The sequence below is a fragment of the Panthera leo genome, chromosome B2 (assembly GCF_018350215.1).
Source record: "Panthera leo isolate Ple1 chromosome B2, P.leo_Ple1_pat1.1, whole genome shotgun sequence".
Lineage (NCBI taxonomy): Eukaryota > Metazoa > Chordata > Mammalia > Carnivora > Felidae > Panthera > Panthera leo.
In genome coordinates this window covers 17,932,120-17,954,182 of record NC_056683.1, presented here as the reverse complement: position 1 = coordinate 17,954,182, position 22,063 = coordinate 17,932,120, and the positions used below count along the sequence as shown (strand labels likewise).

The following is a 22,063-nucleotide window of genomic DNA, read 5'->3' as shown; positions in this document are numbered from 1 at the left end:
TCAGATCCTCTGTCCCTCTCTCTTTGCCCCCTCCCCTGCTTGTGTTCTCCACCCCCACTAAATAAATATATATATATATATATATATATAAAGGGGTGCCTGGGTGGCTCAGTGGGTTAAGCATCTGACTCTTGATTTTGGCCTAGGTCATGATCTCATGGTTCATGAGATCAAGCCCCATGTCAGGCTTTGCACTGTCAGCACAGAGCCTGCTTGGGATTCTCTCTCTCCCCCCTCTCTCTGCCCCTCCCCTGTGCTCTCTCTCCCTCAAAATAAAAAAAAATAAAAATAAAAAAAATATATATATGGGCCAATAACAATAAAAGGGCCAAATGAAAGCTGTTCGACTCCATTATTCAAGTTGTGGAGCAGGGGCATGTTTTGGTAAAACTGGTGACTGATTCTGGCAGAATTCTTGCAATAGTGTATCAAACCCCTGTCAATATATCAGTCATGTGGATGGCCTCAGACTTAGTCTTCCTGTGAAAGGAAAGCTTAAATTAAAAAAAAAAAAAAAAAAAAAAAAAAGAAAGAAACTTGGCAAAAGTCACCGGGACAGCAGGTGTCTGAGAACTGCGAAGGGCTGGGGATCCAGGAAGCATGAGACAAGATCTGAGCACCTGGTGTCCCCAAGTCAGAACGGAGGAGGAAGAAGCGATCGGGCACATCCGGGTACTGATGCCATTCGGGGGCCTGCGTGCAGAGGCGCAGGATGGCACAATGACTCACATTCCAGCCCTGGGTCACCCCTCCTCACCGAGTGACCCCAGACCGGGAGGTTCTTGAGCGTCAATTCCGCGTCGGGCAGGTGGGCTGGTGTCAGGAGCCAGAGGGGGAACGCCCTTAGCAGTCAGGTTGCTTAAGGAACAAGTAAGGGGGCTCCAGTACGTGGTACTGGAGAGTATTTGGCCACAGGCGATGATAACTCGTGAGCGTTCGTTATTCCAGGACTCCTGATCCCCACTCACCTGGAAGGTTCACCTGGCAGAGTTTTTCTGGCAGAAGGACCATGACTCATTTCATTCATTCATTCATTCATTCATTCTTGGTGAAGAATTTTATAACATAGGAAAGTGCACAGATCAGTAAGGAGTGTTGGGCTCAGTGCGGTGTGACTGACAAAACACACCCAAGTAACAACCATCTAAACACAGAACGTTGACCAGGATCCCAGTCACTACCCTGATGTCTAACACCATAGATTACTTTCACCTTTTTTTGTTCTTCATTAACATGGAAATAACGACATGTACTCTTTTTCTGTCTGGCTTTTTTTGCTCGGTGTTGTGTCTGTGAGATTCACGTTTTGTGTGGCAGGCAGTTTATATATATATATATATATATATATATATATATATATATATATATTTTTTTTTTTTTTTTTTCAGGCAGCTATATTTTTTCATTCTCATTGCTGTGTAGACAGAAGGAGGTGCATGAGGTGAGGAGGGATGATTTTGCCTCCCAGGGACCATTTGGCGATACCTGGAACTATTTTTGGTTGTCACCACTTGCGGTGGGGTGGGAGGGGGGCAAGGAGGCTACTGGCACTTAGTGGGTAGAGGCCAGAGATACCGCTAAACATCCTACAATGCAAGGGACAGCCCCCACAACAAGGCACGTTCAACCTAAAGTGCCAGTAGTCCCAAGGCTGAGAAACCCTGATGGCATTTGGGTTGGTGGGCGTTAGGGTCTGCTGTGAATATGGCTGCAGCGAATATTGACTTGCATGTCCTTTGATAAACGTGTATGCACTTCTATTGACGAAATCCCCGGGAAAGGCATCACTGGGTCGTAGGACCTGCCTGTGCTCAACTTTGGTAGATACTGCATTTTCCAGAGTTGTGTCCATTCCCACTTTGACCAGCAGTACATGAGGTTCAGGGTGTTTCACACCTGCACCAAGATTTGGTATTTTCTGCCTTTTTTTCTCTCTTTCTCTCTCTCTTTTTTTTTTCCTCTTGGTTGTATTTTCTTTTTTTTTTTTTTTAGTTTATTTATTTATTTATTTAGAGAGAGAGAGCATGTGTGAGCAGGAGAGAGGCAGAGAGAGAGAGGGAGAGAGAGAATCCCGATCAGGCTCAGAATAGAACCCAACGCAGAGCTCAAGCCCACGAACCATGAGATCATGACCTGAGCCGAAATCAAGAGTCGGATGCTGAGCCACCCAGGTGCCCCTCGTTCTTGTTTTTTAATCTCTCTCCTACACCCCTCCTCTAATTCAACTTATGGCATATTAGATGCCCAAAACATCAGCTTTTGTCAGTAAATAATCCTGTTCCATATTTTGTGGGAGACTGGGATTATGCAGAGGTGTGCTTGCTGTATATGTTGGTCCCAAGAGCCTGCTAGAAATGCAGACTGTTAAATTTCACCTGGAAGTTACTACCTCTTGCCTGCAACCTGTATTTTAACAACCCCTCCAGGTGATGGGATGCTTGACAGAAGTTTGCATACTTTTGATCTGGATGATCCTTATCCCCAAGCCACGAGAACACCTAGTTTGGGCTGAACACTTTTAGAAACAAATGTTTTAGTTCTTCCAGGGTTAAAGAATTCACTTCCACACGTACATTCAGTGGTACGTTTCATCAGTGGTAATTGGCCGTGACTTCTTTGGGGTCATTTGTTTTTCATTTTCTAAGCCTCCAGCTACGGGGAGATTGCCTCCTATCTGCACATGCTTGGACATTTGCCTATTTGAATGTGTGTAGACTGTGCTTTGCAAGTATTTGCTTAGCACTCTTTAGCATCCAGGAAGTGTTTCCATGATCCCTTCACTCCATCAAAATCAGAGGCAGATCACTTCACCTCACACCACTGTGATGTGGCCCATCTAGCTGGACCATGCTCTGGACCTGCTCTCTAGGTTTTAAGATTCTGCACGTTAAACTTCTTCCTGCCTCCAAAATGAGAGTTTTAATAATGCTTTGGGTTCCACGATCTAGAAAACAGCTTCTTCTCTTGCTAATTAGATGAAGGGTACAGAAAGCAAAATGATTGTGTCTCAGGAGAAGGTGGATTTTCCCCAGTGAACCCCAGGACTCCCCAGTTATGGGAGAATTGTTGTTTTAAAGATGTGCTTTGGAAATGTCTCCTTTCTTCTCTTTAACATCATGATCATTATCATGAAAAACACAAACAAAAACCTCCATTGACAAACTATCTGGTCCCCCAGAACAGAGTTATGTAGTTGGCCATCCAAACGGGATTAGATTGTCCGCATTCTCTACTTGCCTGTGAATTCCTGTGAATTTCCTGTGAATTGCATTCAAGGGAAAAACATAAATCCCTATGTTTTATTTTTTTAAGTTTAGTTATTTATTTTGAGAGACAGGGGGTGGGGGGGTGGGCAGAGAGAGAGGAAAAGAGAATCCCATGAATCATGAGATCATGACCTGAGCCGAAATGGATGCTTAACTGCTTAACTTGAGCCAAGTTGGACGCTTAACCGACTGAGCCTCCCGGGTGCCCCCCACCTACATTTTATAATTAAAAATGAATCCCTGCGTCATTTGGTCTGCTTCAATAACAAAGGAAACCACACAAAAATGACCTTCCAAAGGACAGCCATCAGCAAACCCAAGAAATGATATAATCTCACCTCATTCACCCAACCATTTCTGCCAGCGTGTGACTTATGCTCTCAATGCTCCTTCAACAAACTTCATTCTGCTGTTACTTAACATTTTAAATGTGGTATGCCTGCTCAAGCCTGTATCCCCTCAATGTCTCTCCCAACTAAAGGACAACAGTTAATTGGGAGTGGAAAAACAAGTCCCAGAACAATGATGAAAGTGTAATGAAGTTTACATAAGTACACACGATTAAACAAAGAAAAGGTACATGAGGAAATGCAAACACAGTTCAGTGCTGACGTGGGACATTCATAGTTAGGTCTCTCTAGGTGTATGCTGAAACATGAGAGTGAAGAAAGGACTATCGGGACAGTAAAATCACGCATCTAGAACTAGACGTAACTAGAACATCCACTTAAGAGAAAAAATCATGAAGGGCTCTCCTAGCATAGCTCTCCTATGCTATTCCAATATGTAAAATAAAATGGCGGGTATAAATTAAAATAGAAACAGAAATAGAAATTTATATTATAGGTTTTAACACTCCTTCCCCATCGCTAAATTCTGGACCTCTTAAACACGCATTGAACGCAGTGTGTGCCCAATGGCCCGCCGGCTGTAACACAAAGGGAAGACCCTTGGAGTTGCCGGACCACGGTAGGAACAGGGGGGAGATGTCCCTGCCGTCCTACAGGTCACCTTCTAGCTACGACTGGTACTCTGAGGTCGCGGTTCACTGATAGGAAGGTTTTATGTGCTGCTCAGCCCGTGAGGTTCTAGATTCACAACTCTGCCTGGGAAATTTCTCCACATCGGGCTTTCCTGTTTTTGCGTTCCTGCTCCCTCCTGTAACGTCTCCAACTGGAATGAATGCCTTCTCCAGATTCTGAGTGTAGGAACACACACGTTGGAGGCGCTTTCTCACCATCCCAGCTTCTAGGGAGCTTTTTCTCCTCTGAGCACCCCCTACGTTTAGTGGCTACCCTCTTGTTTGGAACGGATCCATAGTCTTCGATGTTTCATTGGTTATGTATTTTCTGCTAAATGTATTTTGAAGCCTAGCGAGGAGACGATCTCCTGCGGGATGGGGCCATACTTCACACTTCCTGGATTCGTCACTGCTGCTTTGTGGACTCACCTTTCACATCCTGAATTACGGCTCAAAGGGCCATAATTTTAGCCAAAAGGGACCATAGAGAACATCCTTTTTTTTTTTTTTTAAGTTTATTTATTTTGAGAGAGAGAGAGAGAGAGAATGCACACAAGCACAAGAGTAGGGGAGGGGCAGACAGAGAAAGAGGGAGAGAGAGACAGGCTCTGTGCTGTCAGTGCTGAGCCCCATGGTGGGCTTGATCTCACGAACCATGAGATCATGACCTGAGCCAAAACCGGGAGGCAGACACTTAACCGACTGAGCCACCCAGGCACCACGGGAGCATCTTCTTTTTTTAAAGATGAAGCAAGTGGGGGCCCAAGATCATATAATCAGTTAAAGGTGGAACAGTAACTAGAACGCAGGTGTCCTGAGTTTTGCACCATGACCTGTTAGCAATATTGTGGGGGTGAGTGGGCACCCCTTCTTGATATTCGAATGAAAACACATCTTGCATGGTTTCCCACAGAAATTTGATTGAAAGTTGTGGGTTTTTAAATATCGTTTAATCTCTCTGGTCAATCAATCTGGTCAGTTTTTGTGTGTCAAAATAAAAGACACCAGTTGTTCTGTTCCCAGTTCCAGCTAAGAGCGCATTTACCCATGAGCACCTGGAACCATGGGGGGGGGTGTGGTCTTTCATTCATTCATTCAACACATACAAACAGGTAAATAGTATAAATAAGGTAACATTCACATTTCTACATTACAACGTTGAGGGAATGAAAAAGCAAGTCTACACTTTCCACTAATTTCTTAGCGACCCTGGGACTTTAAATCCTTCTATCTGCATTTCTTGATTTAAGGAAAAACTCAAAAGATGCCATATCTGATGTTCTGGTTCATTAAAGCCTTGGACTTGTTTCTAGAAGACACTTAATTAAGGTGTAGCCAGCACCTTTACCTCATACTTTCAGAGGCTTTATTTACAATTATTATTTTTTAAACACTTTATTTTTTTAATGTTTTTATTTATTTCTTTTAAGACAGAGAGAGAGCCCGTGTGCATGTGCACAAGCGGGGGAGGGGCAGAGAGAGGGGGGAGAGAGAGAATCCCAAGCAGGCCCCACACCTTCGGCGCACAGCCAGACGCAGGGTTCAAAGCCACGAGCCCTGAGATCGTGACCTGAGCTGAAATCAAGAGTCAGACACTTAACCCACTGAGCCACCCAGGTGCTCTGATTATTATCATTATTAACGTGATTATATTATCATTATAAACGTAAGCGTTTATGGGCTGATGTAAACTTCTCACCTTGGATTATTTTGCTCTCGCCCTTCCTCCTGTTCTCCTGTTGGCACGTGTTGCCTGGGAACACTCCTCCACCTAAAAATGTCTTTGGTGGTGTTCCTTTGCAGCAAGATGAAGGCCAAGTGCTTCATGCAAGGTCTTTTACGACTGCCTGGTTAGCCACAATTTCTGTTGTGCCACTGTCTTCAGCTCAGCCCTCTTTATGTCTCCCCCTTCACATGGGAAGCCGATCAGTGCTGGGATGTCAGAGGATACTCTTTCACCTCTTTGATTATTAAAAAAAAAAATTTTTTTTTAATATTTATATTTATTTTTGAGACAGAGAGAGAGAGAGAGAGAGAGAGCATGAGCAGGGGAGGGGCAGAGAGAGAGGGAGACACAGAATGGGAAGCAGGCTCCAGGCTCTGAGTGGTCAGCACAGAGCCTGACGCGGGGCTCAAACTCACAACCTGAGATCATGACCTGAGCTGAAGTCGGTCACTTAACCAACTGAGCCACCCAGGAGCCCCTATTTCTTTATTTCATAGAGATTCTGAGTCTTCTATCATTTCAAATAAAGGGATACCCTCTTCATTTTGGAGCTGGGTTCTGGACAGCTCCATAGCTGGAAAAATTCTTAAATAATGTACAGAAAATAAAAACTGCTGAATGGAATGAAGAGCAGGCTCTGAATGTGGCCCCAGGGGAGAGTCAACACGTCTAGCCTGATTAATTGGCTGGTTCGGGAATAACTGCTTCCAAAGGAGCCCCAAGGTTTGGTTGCTAGGCTTGCAGGTGCCAAACCGGTCCCTGCCTGTAGTCAAAGGTGTGTAGGGAAGGAAGGCTGAGCTGTTCAGTCTCAGTAGTGAAAACACACACCGTGGTGTGTGTTCTGAGTAAGCAGGTCTTCTGGCCTATTAGGAGGGAAAGGTAACAGGTACAGCCTTTCTCTATTGCAACATGAAGTTTCTTAAAAGGTTCTCCTGTGAGCTTTTTTTTTTTTTTTCTAAATACCAGAATCGGGGGCGGGGGGGCAAATTGGCCCAATGACAGCCGAAAGGGCAGAGAGGAAAAACAGCTATATGTTTAACACGCAAACAATGCCATTCGAGGTAATAGATTGAATACAGAAACATTAGGATCGCTCCTAATTTGGCTGGTGTGTGTTTATTTCTTAATATAATGGCATTAAAGTCTGTCCCCTAAGCCTGTGTAGATCTGAAACCCTGTGTTATCGGCCAGTTGGAAACAGCAATGTAAACAGATTCTGTTGGCCTGATTAAGTTATGCGTCTGTACCCTGAACACTTTGTCAGACTGCAAATGCATTAATATTCACTCTAAGCCAAGAGGCTTTGCCAAACGAGATGCTGAAATTACTCTCTGTTGTTTTGAAATAAAATATACAATAAGCTAATCTTTAAAGGCATTTGGAAGAAGAGAAGCTCGTCACTGAGCTTTCCATTATCATGCGCTCTCCATCATTTTCTTTGCTCTATTCCATGGAAGACACTGAGAATTAGACTCATCTGCTTTACCCGCATAAGGGTTACCTTTTCTCTTTTCCGCTTGGCCTAAAAATCTGAAGGTGGGTTCTACATGGAGTTTATCTGTGGCAGGTCTTCAAGAACGGGGAGGATTTAGTAAAGGAGAGAGGAAAATAAGGTATAAGTTGGAAGAATAAAAAATGGGAACAATGGACACTGGCAGAAAGAAAACTACAGGGCTCAGTTGGTGGAGCATGTGACTCTTGGGCTCTGGGCTTGTGAGTTCGAGCCCGGCGTTGGGCGTCGAGCTGACTTGAAAACAAAAACAAAAACAAAAACAAAAAAACCACTGTGTTCAGGAAATGACGTGGCATTTACTTGGAGCAGGGTGGTTTCGTATCGCGGGGGCTCACATTTGTTTTCCTACCCGGGCCAAAGCAAGGAATCAGCATATTGTCCTATTAGTTCCATTAATAGCAGTGTAGAGGCTTTTCCAGAGGAAGGAGAGAAGGCACCTTGGAGGGCATCATTTCTTCACGGGGTGGGGGCTCAATGTGCATTGTGAGTTAATGCCACAGGGTGGAGGGACTGGGGTTCTGAATTCAGAGAGCAAGGAGAGATGGGAAGGCATTCAGTGGTTGAACTGGCATTTCCAAAGTCATTTGAAATAAAATATATTCATCTATATTAAAAAAAAAAAAAAACAGCTGGTGGGAAAGTGAAGGGTTGAAGACAAGAAACTTCTAAGTCGAAGAGCTTGATATTCTTTACCCAAAACACTGCTATTTACAGGTTGGAGGAAATCGCGTCCATCCTAGGTGGTCAGTATCCGACTGAGCCGATATAAAGGATGTATCTGAGTATTAGATGATGTTCTCTGGGTGTTTAAAACTTGAGTGACCCCTCCCCCCGCCCTGGGGTCCCGGAATCTGAACGTCACTTGTGGCCAGGATTCAAGTTCTTTCCGGTGGAGCTCTAGGGCTTTAAGGAAATCAGGGGGTGCAGCTGGGGACTTGTTCTGTGACCCCAACATTCTGTGACAAGCCCGCAGTGGATGCCGTAAGCCGGTGGAGGCGGGGGGTGGGGGGGGGGGGGGTGGGGGGGGGGGGGGGGGTGGGGGGGTGGGGGGGGGGGGTGGGGGGGGGGTTGAGGGGGTGTGGCTGGCACCTCATGGCACCTCACCTATGAGTCACAGGACCAGGAGCCTGCGCTGTCAGATTCCCCCCAGGACTGGAAGTCCTGTGATCTCTGGTTTTAGAAAAAGGTAGGGCGGGGCCGGAAAGCCAGGATGGATGATGTTGTTTTTTTTCATTTTAGATCTCTGTCACCTCAGTCACTTTTGTCATTAAAGCATTGGTTGTTTTCCTTAAAGCATTTGAGCATGGAGGCCGCGTCACCTGGAAGAGTGGGGGGACCCCTGGAAGGGGGGATTGCCACGAGCCACAGGAGGGGATAACCCGGCAGCCCGTGGATGGCCAGCAGGAAACGGCACGCCTGCCAGAACACATTTCAGCTTTGCCTTTCACTGTGCTAATTCCCTGAATGGCAATAACAAGCGGGGGAGGGGGGAGGGGGGAGGCTGGGGGGGGGGGGCGTGGTGCGGGAAACACATGGGAACTGAAAGAAAAGAGATCTGAGAGACGAAATCCGCAGGGGAAAGAAGTTGCCGGTGTTTTAGGGCCACAGCCAGCAGATGCGGGCAGGGAAGCGGAGGGAGGGGAAAGGCCGGGCTTCTGGAACCTGCTGCTGGGCTTTAGACAAAGGCGGTTTGAGAAGCAGAGACCGCGAGGCGGACCGGTTGCTAGTATCAGCACGGGGGTGGGGGGGCCGGAGCCAGCAGCGGGACTTCCCGGCCTGAAAGGGGATCGATTCCCAGCGCGTCCTTCAGGCTAGGAGTTCCCGGAGTATGTGCCAGAATAAGAACGCAGAGGGAGAAGTAAGCTTGGGGGAGGCCTGGCAGATTTTGCCCGTCGTTGACAACCTGCTCCTCCGGGAGGCATGCTGCCTTCATCCATGCGTTACCTCTTCGTAGTTTCTGTTTCCTGCGTCGTCCTTTTTATCGTGCTCTACGTATTTGGGTTCGGGGGAGAGCCGGGCTTCCAGAGGCTAAATAATTCAGACACTTGGATGCTGACTCAGGTTTGCACATCCTTTATCAAAGGCAGAACGCCTTTCCTGTGGAGAAACAAACTGAGGATACAAGACAAGTCTTCTTGCAGGGAATACCTGACCCAAAGCCACTACATCACAGCCCCTCTGTCTAAAGAAGAAGCTGAATTTCCTTTGGCGTATATAATGGTCATCCATCACCATTTCGATACCTTTGCAAGGCTCTTTAGAGCGATTTACATGCCTCAGAATGTCTACTGTGTTCACGTGGATGAAAAGGCGACAGTTGAATTTAAAGGCGCGGTGGAACAATTACTGAGCTGCTTCCCAAATGCTTTTCTGGCTTCTAGAATGGAGCCAGTGGTCTATGGGGGGATTTCCAGGCTCCAGGCCGACATGAACTGCGTCAAAGATCTTGCGGCCTCCAAGGTCCCATGGAGGTACGCCATCAACACGTGTGGGCAAGATTTCCCCCTGAAAACCAACAAGGAGATAGTCCGGTATCTGAAAGGATTTAAAGGGAAAAACATTACCCCGGGGGTGCTGCCCCCAGCCCACGCCATTGGACGGACTAAATACGTCCACCGGGAGCACCTGGGCAAAGAGCTTTCTTATGTGATCAGAACCACGGCGTTGAAATCACCTCCTCCCCATAACCTCACCATTTACTTCGGCTCTGCCTACGTGGCTCTATCAAGAGAGTTTACCGACTTTGTCCTCCGTGACCCGCGGGCGGTCGACTTGCTCCGGTGGTCCAAAGATACTTTCAGTCCTGATGAGCATTTCTGGGTGACGCTCAACAGGATCCCAGGTATGTGCGACGCCGTGTTTCAGGGGACAGCAGCGTGCCGTACTTGGAAAGGCCGTTCGAGAGCCTGCTCCCTTTTAGTAGATGTGCAAGATGAAAGGGAACATCTGTAGTTCTCTCTGATCCTTTCTGGATGCAGAATCAGGTTCTAGCACGGCCAAGGAATACCTTTCAGAGGTATGGCTTTACAACTGATCGTGTTCTTTTGCGTTCATCTTACTAAATCTTTACCACAATAGGTATCGCTGTTGTCAGTCCATAGTGGTGTTCTTTCTTTCCCCCAAATTTGCCAGACCCTCTCTTGCCAGCACTTCTCCTTCCTACCCCATCCATCAGCCAGATATGAGCTGACCACTCCCCTTATTCTTCCTTCAAAGGGTGTATCACCCCTTGGAATAATCACATTGACGTCTTTGTATGAGGTTGTTCTTGGCCTCCTCTGCATTATTAGCTGTGCGAAGTTGGGGTCATTTTCCTATCTTGTTAACTGCTAAGCATCCTCAGTGCTTAGAACAGATAGTAAATGGTCAATAAATATATATTAGATAAGTGAGTGAGTGAATGAACGAATGGCCAAGCATGAAGTTTTACACCAGAGTTGTCTCCCTCAGACCCGGCGAGTTGAGAAATGGTTGGACTCATGTGTATACCGTATCACACGGGTAGGGTTTTTTTTTTCTTTTGGAAAAGAAAATACATTTTGCTTTAGCTCAAGAATGAGATTCTAGGAACAGCTCCTTCTTTTCTCATCAAAACATTTCCACCTTTACTAATGAACCAGATGGATTCTTTTTAAAACTACATGAAACATGATAGAATCTCTTCTGCAGGAAATCTCAAGCTTTGGTCTCCATGAAAAATACAAAATGGACCTCTGATGAACTCAACAGCATTATTATAGCAGGAGAAAAACAATCATTGTTCTGGTTTTGGGGGCCTGCCAAGTTGGAAACACTGGTAGGTCCTCCCAGGCTGCAGGGCAGGGCCTGCTGGGCAATAAACATGCCAGCATTCTCTGGAAAATACCACGTTTGGGCTCTGAATCTCAGGGCGACTGGCTTGGGGAACAGGGTTTGCTCTTGTACTGTGCCCTCTGTCTTTCCTGGCCTCCCTCTCCGTACGGCCGCCATCTTTCCACCTTCTGTCTGTTGTTTCCATCATTGTCATATAATTTGGGAGGGACTCAGTACTTAGAGGCTGATTTTCACATTTCAGTATTTATCCCTTCCTTTTTTCACTATTCCCTTTTGATTTATAACATTTGGTACCAGCCATGCGGTTCCTTACATCTGGTCTGAGATGAAGGCATTTCTTAACAAAGCCTGAATCGTCACATCTTGAAAGAAGAAAAACACGTATTTAGGCTGGGGTTAAATGTCTGGTTACTGTGACAGATGGATGATCAGTCTTCTCAATGTCAAATCAATATAAGAAAACCAAGGAGGGTCGCCTGAGTGGCTCAGTCAGTTGAGTGTCTGTCTCTTGGTTTCAGCTCAGGTCATGATCTCACAGTTCCTGGGATTGAGCCACGAGTGAGACCCCGCATTGAGCCCCGAGTTGGGCTCCTCGCTGTTAGAGCAGGGCCTGCTTGGAATTCTCTCTGTCTGTCTGTCTGTCTCTCTCTCTGCCCCTCCCGCACTCTCTCTCTTCCTCTCAAAGTAAATAAAGAAAGAGAAAACCAAGGGAAAAAAAGAATCTTCCCCCCCCTCCCCCATTTTCCAGCCCTAGAAAAATAGACAAGATAGGAGACCAAGACTGATATGTAGATAGGCAGAGGAAAGGAAACCATTTTTGCTATAGGCTGTGGTATGGTATGCTGGCTTCTGCCTTCTCAGAGAGATAGTATGGCTCCATGTAAATCACATAATCTCTTGGAGCCTCATATCTCCCCAGCTACCAAATGAGAGCCCAGGTAAGAAGACCCCCTTCATCTCTGCCTTTGCCTCTCCTCGAGGAAGACTCAATGCCCAGAACGACATGAACACTGCACATACAGCTATGAGGAATTTGTAGGAAGGTGGAAATGCTGGTGAGTCTAGATTCCCGGTTGCCCATTAGCCTCGGCAAATGCATTCCATCTCCTTCGGAGGTGAGAGCTCCACCAAGAGCATCCTCCAGGGAGAAAAGCAAGCATGGTCCAGGGTCAGTGGTCTGTCAGATCTGATTCTACAAGGGATGCTTTTCAGGATAATGTGACGTCTCCTGTGGCTTTGCTTCCTTCCTTTCTTACATGCGGGATGGCATTCTGGTTTAGGGAGAAAGCAGAAGGATATCCTGCTTGTACGTGGGCCTTCATGAATTGCAAGGTATTAAAAAAAAAAAAAAAAACAATCATCGGGTGCCTGGGTGGCTCAGTTGGTTAAGCATCTAACTCTTGGTTTCAGCCCAGCTCATGATTTCATGGGTCCATGAGTTCGAGCTCCAGGTAGGGCTCCTTGCTGACAGTGCAGAGCCTGCTTGGGATTCTCTCTCTTTCCTTTTCTCTCTGCCCCTCCCTTGTTCATGCTCTCTCTTTCTCTCTCTAAATAAATAAATTAAATTAAATAAGTATCTTCAAATGCTCTAGCCCGTGTTGGATATCTCCATCTTCAAAGGCAATGTAAAATCCAATCATACCCTCAAGTAACTCCAGGATTTTATGCTTGAGTCTCCTTTGGGACTTAAGATTTGGGATGTGAGTCTGGTCCTTCATTACCAGATAGCTTTTAACCATATCAGCTCTTTTTTTTTTTTTTTTTTTTTGAGAGAGAGAAAGAGTGCATGTGAGCAGGGGAGGGACGGAGGGAGAGAGAGACTCTTAAGCAGGCTCCACGAGAACGGAGCCCCACGCAGGGCTCAGTCTCACAACCCTGGGATCATGACCTGAGCCAAAATCAAGAGTCAGACTCTTAACCAACTGAGCCACCCAGGTGCCCCAGCTCTTCTATGTTCGATGTCATGTTATAAGAGGAAAAGTCCTTCAGTAAGTACGGTGTCAACATCGTTTTTGCAAAACGTGCAACTACAAATAGTGTTGTTCCTTTCCTGTCTCAAAAGTTCCTTCTCTCTTCTACCTAACACCCTAACTTAAAGTGGTTGTGTTAGAAATACCATGCACAGGTACATCAGCTTCCCCAAATCACCCACAGTTGTCATAGGACCAAGGAAATGACTAGTACCCTACCGTTACATGACATCAGAAAACCAAGTGAAAATAGTTTATGAGACTCAATAGAAAGAATATTCACAGAGGTAGCACTGAATTACGTAGCTTCACCTGGATTTTTTTTTTTTTTTTCAAGTTGTGTTTCTAATTGAGAAAATGATTTCTTTCTTGGTCTTCAACCCTTAGGCTTGTTCCAATCTGCATTAGAATTAGAAATGGTGCTAGGGGCACCTGGGTGGCTCAGTGGGTTGAGCGTCCCACTTCAGCTCAGGTCATGATCTCACAGTTCGTGATTTCAAGCCCCGCGTCGGGCTCTGTGCTGACAGCTCAGAACCTGGAGACTGCTTTGCATTCTTTCTCTCTGTCTCTCTCTCTCTCTCTGCTCCTTCCCTGCTCACACACTGTCTCTCTCTCAAAAAGAAATAAAGATTAAAAAAAAAAAAAAGAAATGGTGCTAAAACAGGCCAAAAAGAGTCTCTCCGGGTAAGAGGCCCCAGTCTCACATCCTTCTTCAGGGGAGGCCAGGTGGAGCGGCTATCAGCCCATTCCGTGTGGCTCTTGGAGAGACAGATGGTCTAGACCTCTCCCTTCTGGCCATATTCTCAAAGGAAACCCTCCAGGAGCACAAACAGAGAGCCAATAGTCCACCTTGAATTCTGGTGCATGGTTAGATTTTCTAACTCATCAGATCTTTGTAATCATTTGTGTCACCTTAAGAAACCACCATTTTCTCTAGCTTTTCTGGTTATTCCTATAGCATTGTCTTTGGCCTCCCTGCCCCATGGTGGAATGTTAGAGGCCATTTCGATTTTTGCTTTAAATCTTGTGAAATTGCTCAGTACCCACAGAAACAGCCGCTAGGCTTGTTTCTTACAGTCCATTCCCATGGCTAAATTGTCTTCTGGTCACACTTCAGGGCCAGTCCATCCCTAATGGAAAAGGCAAAACTGTTACTTTTTTTTCCAGCTATACTTTCCCCCCCTTCTCACTGTGTAAGTTTATTCTTTTGAATTTTTGCTCGTGCATTCATTACTCTGACCTTTCTCATGCCGTGAGGTTTTTCCTCCATAAGAATGTTTTCGTTTGCCTCTCTTCCTTTTTCCATTTGTATACATTTTTTTTTCAGAGCCCCTTCTTCAAATAAATTATCTCAACCTCAGCAGTGACCGCATGGTCGCATTTCCTCATTTTTCAAACCTAAAAATAGCGTGTTTCCTACTTCGATTTATTTTGCTTTTTTAACGCTGAGTTTTATTTATATGTGCACATTCTTTGGGAATGTGCTATGACTCTTTAAGTGGCAAGCAACAGAAACACAACTCAAAGTTGCTTAAATAGACGCAAGAGCCTATCGGGTCACAGAATTGAGATGCCCAAGAAAGGACTCCAAAAAATCTGGATCAAGAGTGGAAACAACATATTCAGGAATTCAGGACTCTGTCTGCCAGATGGTCTCTCTGTGGTGTGAAAACCTGTCTCTTTGTCCAGAGCTAAAAGTGGGGGGGCGGGGGTCCCAGGATGGGACTCCCAGTGCTACAACCAGGAAAGCCCCAGGTGAATTGGGCCAAGTTGGTCACTCTCCCTGCCTGTGGTGGCCCCATTCAGACAGACTCCCCCCACCTGCAGTCAGAGATGGCCACAAGTAGCTCTCGTTTCTTGGTTCTGACAGTTGGCACTCTTAGGGGACAAGAGAGTCTTTTTCCTGAGAGTTCTAGCAACAAGTTTAGGGGAGACCTCGTATTTGTCCTGCTTGGTGCCAATCACTATACCTAACCAAATCGAGGGGGTGAAGGATACTGACGAGCCTTTGTTGGGTCACTTTCCCAAGGGGCAGGCTACAGTTGAAGATGGTTCCTTAGGGTGACGCTGGTCAGACTAAAGGACGCTCCCCACTGCAAAATCGTTCCTTGTCTTGTAGGTAGAGTGTTAATGAACATCTCCATCTGGTATTAGAAGGGCAAGATTCAGGTTAAGACCTAAAGCTTTAAGCCCTTGAACAATCGTAACTTAGAGAATACTAATTAAATTACTTCTGTGGAAGTGGTGTCATCTCAATAAACATACCCCTTCTGTCTCATAAAAACATTTTTAATAATGTTTCTTTGTTATGTTTGGATAGTACTTATTTTGCAAAAGTACTTACGCAGGATCTCGTCTAATCCTTACAAGACCCCTGTAAAAGGAAGGCTACCATCCCCATTTTGCAGAAGAGAAACTAAGATGAAAATATGTGACTTACGCAAAGACAAGTATTTCATATAACCTAGCAAGAAATTTAAAAACAAAAAAAGAAAAAGAAATTTCTAGAGGAAGGAGAGATAAGATCTGTGTTACACATTTAGATTAAATTATACCTGGTTTTATGAATCCTTCATTAATTATTGCAAAAACTGCAAGTGTCCAGAAGATGAACCTTAGCGGATTCTGAGTCTTGTCGAGCTTGAGGAATGATGTATAATGGGAACCACCCAAAAATATTCTCTCTTGTTCCCTAAGTCATCTGGATGGTTGGCCCCTCTTTCTGGAACTCGGGGCTTTTTTGTGTGAGCAGGAGGTCCAGGAAAGAGGAGGGGACTGCCCATCTGCCCCATCTGGGTCTGCATTATCTCAGCTTAATCTTCTCAAGAATCTCGTCTGGTCAGTATTGAAACGCACATTTCGCCATTTTACCGAGAGGCGAAGAGGGAATCGGAAGGGCTGAGGAACATGCTCTGCTCCAAAAGCAGGAGGCACAGTGAAGGATAGAGTGGATACAAGGAGCACCGCAAATCCAACGCACTCAGAACACAACTTACACAGTCGCCTTTGTGTGTCCTCTTCTAGCTCTTCCCTGCAGGCTGGGTTCTCTCTCTCCGTCGTTCTCACTGCCCCATCCTGGGGGATCTGGCTTTCCCTGGAGCTTGGGTTCCAAGAGTTGGGGAGAGCCAGGCTGGAATCCTAGCTGCCCCATCCCAGCCACATGACCCGGTGTTTATACAAAAGCCCAGTCTTCAAGTAGCAAAGCCAAGGTGGTGAAAGCGTGGAGCCTGGAGCCAAACTGCCTGCATTTGAATCCCTGCTTTGCCGTTTACAAGCTGGGTGACCTCGGATCAGTGACCTGAATTTGGGGACCTCAGTTTCCCATCTGTAATGCGGAAAATAATAATTTTGTATCAAATACGTGAGGCTTCAATGAGTTGGACTGTTGCCCAGCCCATATTTTAAGCGTTAATTTTTATCGTTGTTATTGTTGTGATTCTGGCCTTCGCCTCTAAAAGGCCGTCTGTAATAAATATCTATAAAATGTCATCATTTAATAAATGTTGAGCACCTAGATACCGTGCTAAGTACTGGGATACAGTAGTGAATGAAACAAATAAGACCCCTGCTCTCGTGGAGTGTATGTTCTAGACGTGGGACACAGATAATAAAAAGCAGACAGATAAGATAATTAGAGATTCTGTTAAGTGCTCTGCAGAGAACACAGGCTGATATGGAAAAGGATCTGCTTTGAATGGGGTGAGTCGGGGAAGCCTTCTCAGTGGACGTGGTACATGAACTGAGGTGGGCACCTCGTATGACGGCCACGGGGACGATGTGACCTGGCCACCCCACCTTCATAGGTGTTACTGGCAGAAGCAGCAAGGCGATGCGTGTAAGTTTTTGGCATAGCGCTGACTACAGACTGAACAGTCAATAAACTGAACCTGGCTGTCAGCCTCCTCTCTGTTTCTGGTGCCGCCATCTGTCTTCTCTTGTCTCCTACAGTAGTCTTGTTTCTTTCTTTCTTTCTTTCTTTCTTTCTTTCTTTCTTTCTTTCTTTCTTTCTTCTTTCTTTCTTCTTTTTTAAAGTTTATTGGTTTATTTTGAGAGAGGGAGAGAGAGCACACACAAGCAGGGGAGGGGCAGAGAGGGAGGGAGACACGGAATCCCAAGCGGGCTCTACACCGTCAGAGCAGAGCCCAACGTGGGGCTTGAACTCGCAAACCGCAGGATCATGACCTGAGTCGAGATCAAGAGTCGGATGCCTAACCGACTACACCCCCCCCACCAGGTGCCCCTCGTCTCGTTTCTAATTACAGCAAACCTGTGAACCACACGGGTTTGAACTGCGTGGGTCCAGTTACAGGTATTTGTTTGTTTTTTTTACAATAGAGCCCTATAAATGTATTTTCTTTTCTTTATGATTTTCTTCCTAACATTTTCTTTTGTCTAGCTTACTTCATTGTCACAACACAGTCCATGATACATATGATATACAAAATATGTGTTCATTGGCTGTTTGTCATTGGTAAGGCTTCCAATCAACAGTAGGCTACTGGTACTTACGTTCTGGGGGAGTCAAGGGTTATGTGGGGCGCGCCTGGGTGACTCAGTCCGTTAAGCGTCCAACCTCAGCTCAGGTCATGATCTCGCGGTTCGTGAGTTCGAGCCCCGCATCATGCTCTGTGCTGACAGCTCAGAGCCTGGAGCCTGCTTTGGATTCTGTGTCTCCCTCTCTCTCTGCCTCTCCCCCACTCATCCTCTCTCTCTCTCTCTCTCTCTCTCTCTCTCTCTCTGTCTCAAAAAATAAATAAACATTAAAAAAAGTATTATGTGTGGATTTTCTCCTGCACAAGGGGTTGGCACCTCTAACACCTGCCGTTATTCAAGGGTCAATGTATTTTCCCTGACTATTCTCAGCCTGCTTTCATCCATCTCCATAGTGACAAGGATGACATTTATAAAAATTGATCATGTGATCATCTCTCTCCTTGAAAACCTTCAGGCGGATCCTCATCACCTCCAACACGATGTCCTAGCCCCTTCACTGAGTGCAGGGCACTCATTGCCGTCTGGTCTCTTAGGCTTTCCAGCACCTTCTCTCGCTATGTGCCCCATCCCATGCTGTACTCCAGCTCTACCTGGGTGACTTGTGAGTCCCAAATGTGCCACTTCCACCGTCCCTGCCTCACTCATGCCGGTTGCCCTGCCACGATCTTCTGGGCTTTTTCTCCTTCTCCCTCACTTGACTGACATGGGCCTTTCTTGTAAGAGTCAACTTACGGTCACTCTCTAAAAAGACTTTCCTAATTCTCACTGCCATGGACTCACTCCTCCCATATCACACTGTACTATTATTAGTCTTGTAGTGCTGTGTTTGTGTTCCCAGCGGACTTTGAGACTGAGCTTCAAAGGTAGAAGCTACACCTGATAATTTTTGTTTCCTTTACACCTAACACAACCCCTGATACGTGAGCAATGCTCAACACAATGGAGTCTCAACTTTTATTCGTTCAACTTGCACAAACTCAACTGTATGCACGCACACATGGGCACACACAGGCCCACACGGTGGGTAAATTTAAATGGTTTGGGCCATCCCACCCTGCCTTCCATTCCATGCAATTTGTCTGGGGTTTCGAGTGAGCCCGAGGTGGATTCTGTTTATTCCCATGATGGGTCTTCGTCCCCATGGCTCTCTAACGTTAATGATAACCGTGTACATCTCATAACACAGAGTTCCTCAGTTCCAGCCAACTTCTTCGTCTGGGGCTCGTTAGAAGAAACTACCATCTAGATCAAGATGAGAGGGAAAATTGGCCATGTTGGAATTCGGGAGACTCTGTGTCGTCTTAATGTGGCACGTTCCCCAGGGATTTCTCCAGAGGAATTTTGACTGTGTGTCATCTCCTCTTTACACCCTGACTTTGCAACCTAGACTCCCTATAAGATGTGTACAGTTCTTTGAATTGGATTTATTGTACGTTTATTGTATAAATATGTACATTTATTGTATATGTGTACATTTATACGATACATTTAGGTAAATGCATCGTATACGTTTATTGTGTAAATGTATATATTTCTCTCTCCCAACACTTCCCTACAGCAGCTGGTGCTTGTCACAACAAATGCCCTCCTTAATCCCTATCTCCTATTTCACCCATCCCCCCACCACCTCCCCTCTGGTAACCACCAATTTGTTCTCTATGGGTAAGAGTCTGTTTCTTGCTTTCCCTCTCTCTCTCTCTTTTTTTTCCCCCTTTGCTCATTTGTTTTGTTTCTTAAATTCCACATATGAGTGAAATCATACGGTATTTATCTTCCTTTGACTGACTTATTTTGTTTAGCATAATACACTCTAGCTCCACCCATGTCATTGCAAACGGCAAGAGTTCATTCTTGTTTACAGCTGATTCATATTCCGTTGTATCTAGACACAGCTTCTTCTCTACCCATTCATCCGCTGATGGATGCTTGGGCTGTTTTCGTAATTTGGCTATTGTAGATACTGCTGCTATAAACATCAGGGCGGGTGCACGTATCCCTTTGAATTAGTATTTTTGTATTCTTTGGGTAAATACCTAGCAGTGCAATTTGGGGATCGGAGGGTGGTTCTGTTTTTAACTTTTCTGAGCTACGATTTCAACACTATGTAAAGGCTGTCATGTTGCCAAATGTGTGAAAGGGCATTGCTTTTACAATCCCTCTTTGAGGAACTTGGATAATGGATATTATCCATCCAACTATGGATAATACTGTTCTTTTCAGATTCTTGGTCGCCGACCATTGAGCCTTGGTTAATAGTTGATTTTAGAGTCACTACTCTCAGAGAAATTCAGAATTACGGGGAAATTTTAATTTGCAGTGACTGTCCTCCTTGAATCTTTCCTCAGCTTGCTTTTTGGCTCTTAATGTTCTTTGTTACTTGGTGATTCACATCACGGTTTGGGTTCTGATGAATCATAACACTGTATCATGCCCCCCACATTTCCCTCTTTTTTGGATATCTCTTCCTGAGGCTCCCACTGACACCTGCTGATATGTTCCCCCTTCCACCTCCCTACTCCCCACAAACCCACTTCTCCAGAGTCTCCGTGACTGGCACTGCCATTCTTTCCTGGGAGCCAACTGCTTTGTGCCCCATATCTAATCAGCACATTCTGTACATTCTGTCTGGGATGGTTTCTAGCGAGTATTACCCAACTTGTTCCTATCACGGCCACTCTAACTCCAGCCCGTCATGCCTCTCAAATAGATTGTTAGATCCGTCCAAGTGCCCTCTCTAGCCCGGGTCTCTCTCTCTTCAAACCATTCTAACACTCGACATATTTTTCTAATTAAGGCATGGCTCTAAGAATAACTTCTCAATCTCACATGCTGCAGGGAGTTCCCACAGCTTATTGATTTGCTCACTATAAACATCTCATGGGATGTCGGATATCCACATACTCCTAATAGATATCACCTCATTATCACCAATACCACCTCACTGTCAATTCTCACTGCTGCTTTCTCTGAAAAGAATATTCCAGAAAAACCACCTTCCTTGTGTGCCTGCCTTTGGCACTTTTCTTCAGGTCATTCTCTCTCTACCGGGGCCACTCTTCTCCATCTCTCCCATTTAAATAATGGCCTTAATATGTCTGGTTTTAATGGCCTGTCATTTAGGAAGCTTTTCCTGATCTTTTTTTTTTCCTCTCTCGATGATACACTTTGTAAACCTTTGTAACGCTTGTATGTCATTTTATAATCTTCTTTACATTATGATTATGAATGTGAATATCGTATTACCCTGACTAAAGTATAATCTCATATGGGGTCTTTCATGTTTTTGGCAGCCCAACACAGTGAGCATCCAGTGGGATAAGAATAGTTATTGAATTGACATAAATGCAAATAAATCTTTTTTTTTTATGGTGAAAAATTTTAGATTTAGATATAGCCAGCTGGACTCAGTTTAGATGGTCCCAATTTTGTTGCCAATATCCAAAAGCATCATAATTAGGAGCCAGTCAAACATATGCCTTCTTCTTTCCATCAGGCCTGATCTGGGTGTTGACGTTGGCCACGTCAAGGTAATAGAGTTTCTTCACAGTGTCTTTAATCTGGTGCTTGTTGGCCTTGACATCCACAGTGAACACAAGTGTGTTGTCCTCTATGCTCTTCATGGCCAACTGGGTAGTAAGGGAGAACTTGATGATGGCACAGTGGTCCAGCTTGTGTCTTCTGGGGGCATTCTTTCAAGGATATTTGGGCTGCCTTCAGAGACATTTGGGTCATCAGAAGGTAGATGACCTGCAGATCTTCCTTTTGTGTGTGTGTGTGTGTGTGTGACTGTGAACATCTTTCAGCACCATTTTCTTGGACTTCAAAGCCTTTGCTTTGCCTTTGGGAAGGACAGGAACTTCCTTCTTCACCGTCAACACCATCTTTGTGAAAGGCAGAAATAAATTTTTTTATTCAAGTGTAATTAACATGCAATGTTATATTAGTTTCGGGTGTACAATGTAATGATTCAACAATTCTGTACGTGACCCAGTGCTTGTCAGAGTGTGCTCTCAGACGCCTGGGTGGCTCAGCCGGTTAGGCATCTGCTCAGGTCATGATCTCACGGTTCGTGAGCTCGAGTTCCCCATCAGGCTGTGTGCTGAGTGTGGCGCCTGCTTGAGATTCTCTCTCGGCCCCTCTACCGTGTGTGCACGTGCTGTCTCTCTCTCTCAAACTAAATACATTAATTAATTAAAAAAAATAAGTAGATTCTTGATTCCTTTTATCTATGTCACCCACCCCACTCACCCACTTTCCCTC

General features: G+C 45.3%; 1 protein-coding gene across 2 annotated transcripts in view; it reads left to right on the top strand.

The window, feature by feature from the left end:
• Window positions 1–22,063, top strand: part of GCNT2 (glucosaminyl (N-acetyl) transferase 2 (I blood group)) — an 81,946-nt gene that overhangs the window by 18,102 nt on the left and 41,781 nt on the right. Inside the window, exon 2 of one of the 2 annotated variants that reach the window (XM_042937922.1) lies at window positions 9,610–10,368. The exons of the other annotated variant lie outside the window; for it this stretch is intronic. Within the exon in view, the coding sequence (XP_042793856.1) occupies window positions 9,610–10,368 (759 nt within the window). The remainder of the gene's footprint in view (window positions 1–9,609; window positions 10,369–22,063) is intronic. 2 annotated transcript variants of the gene reach the window in all.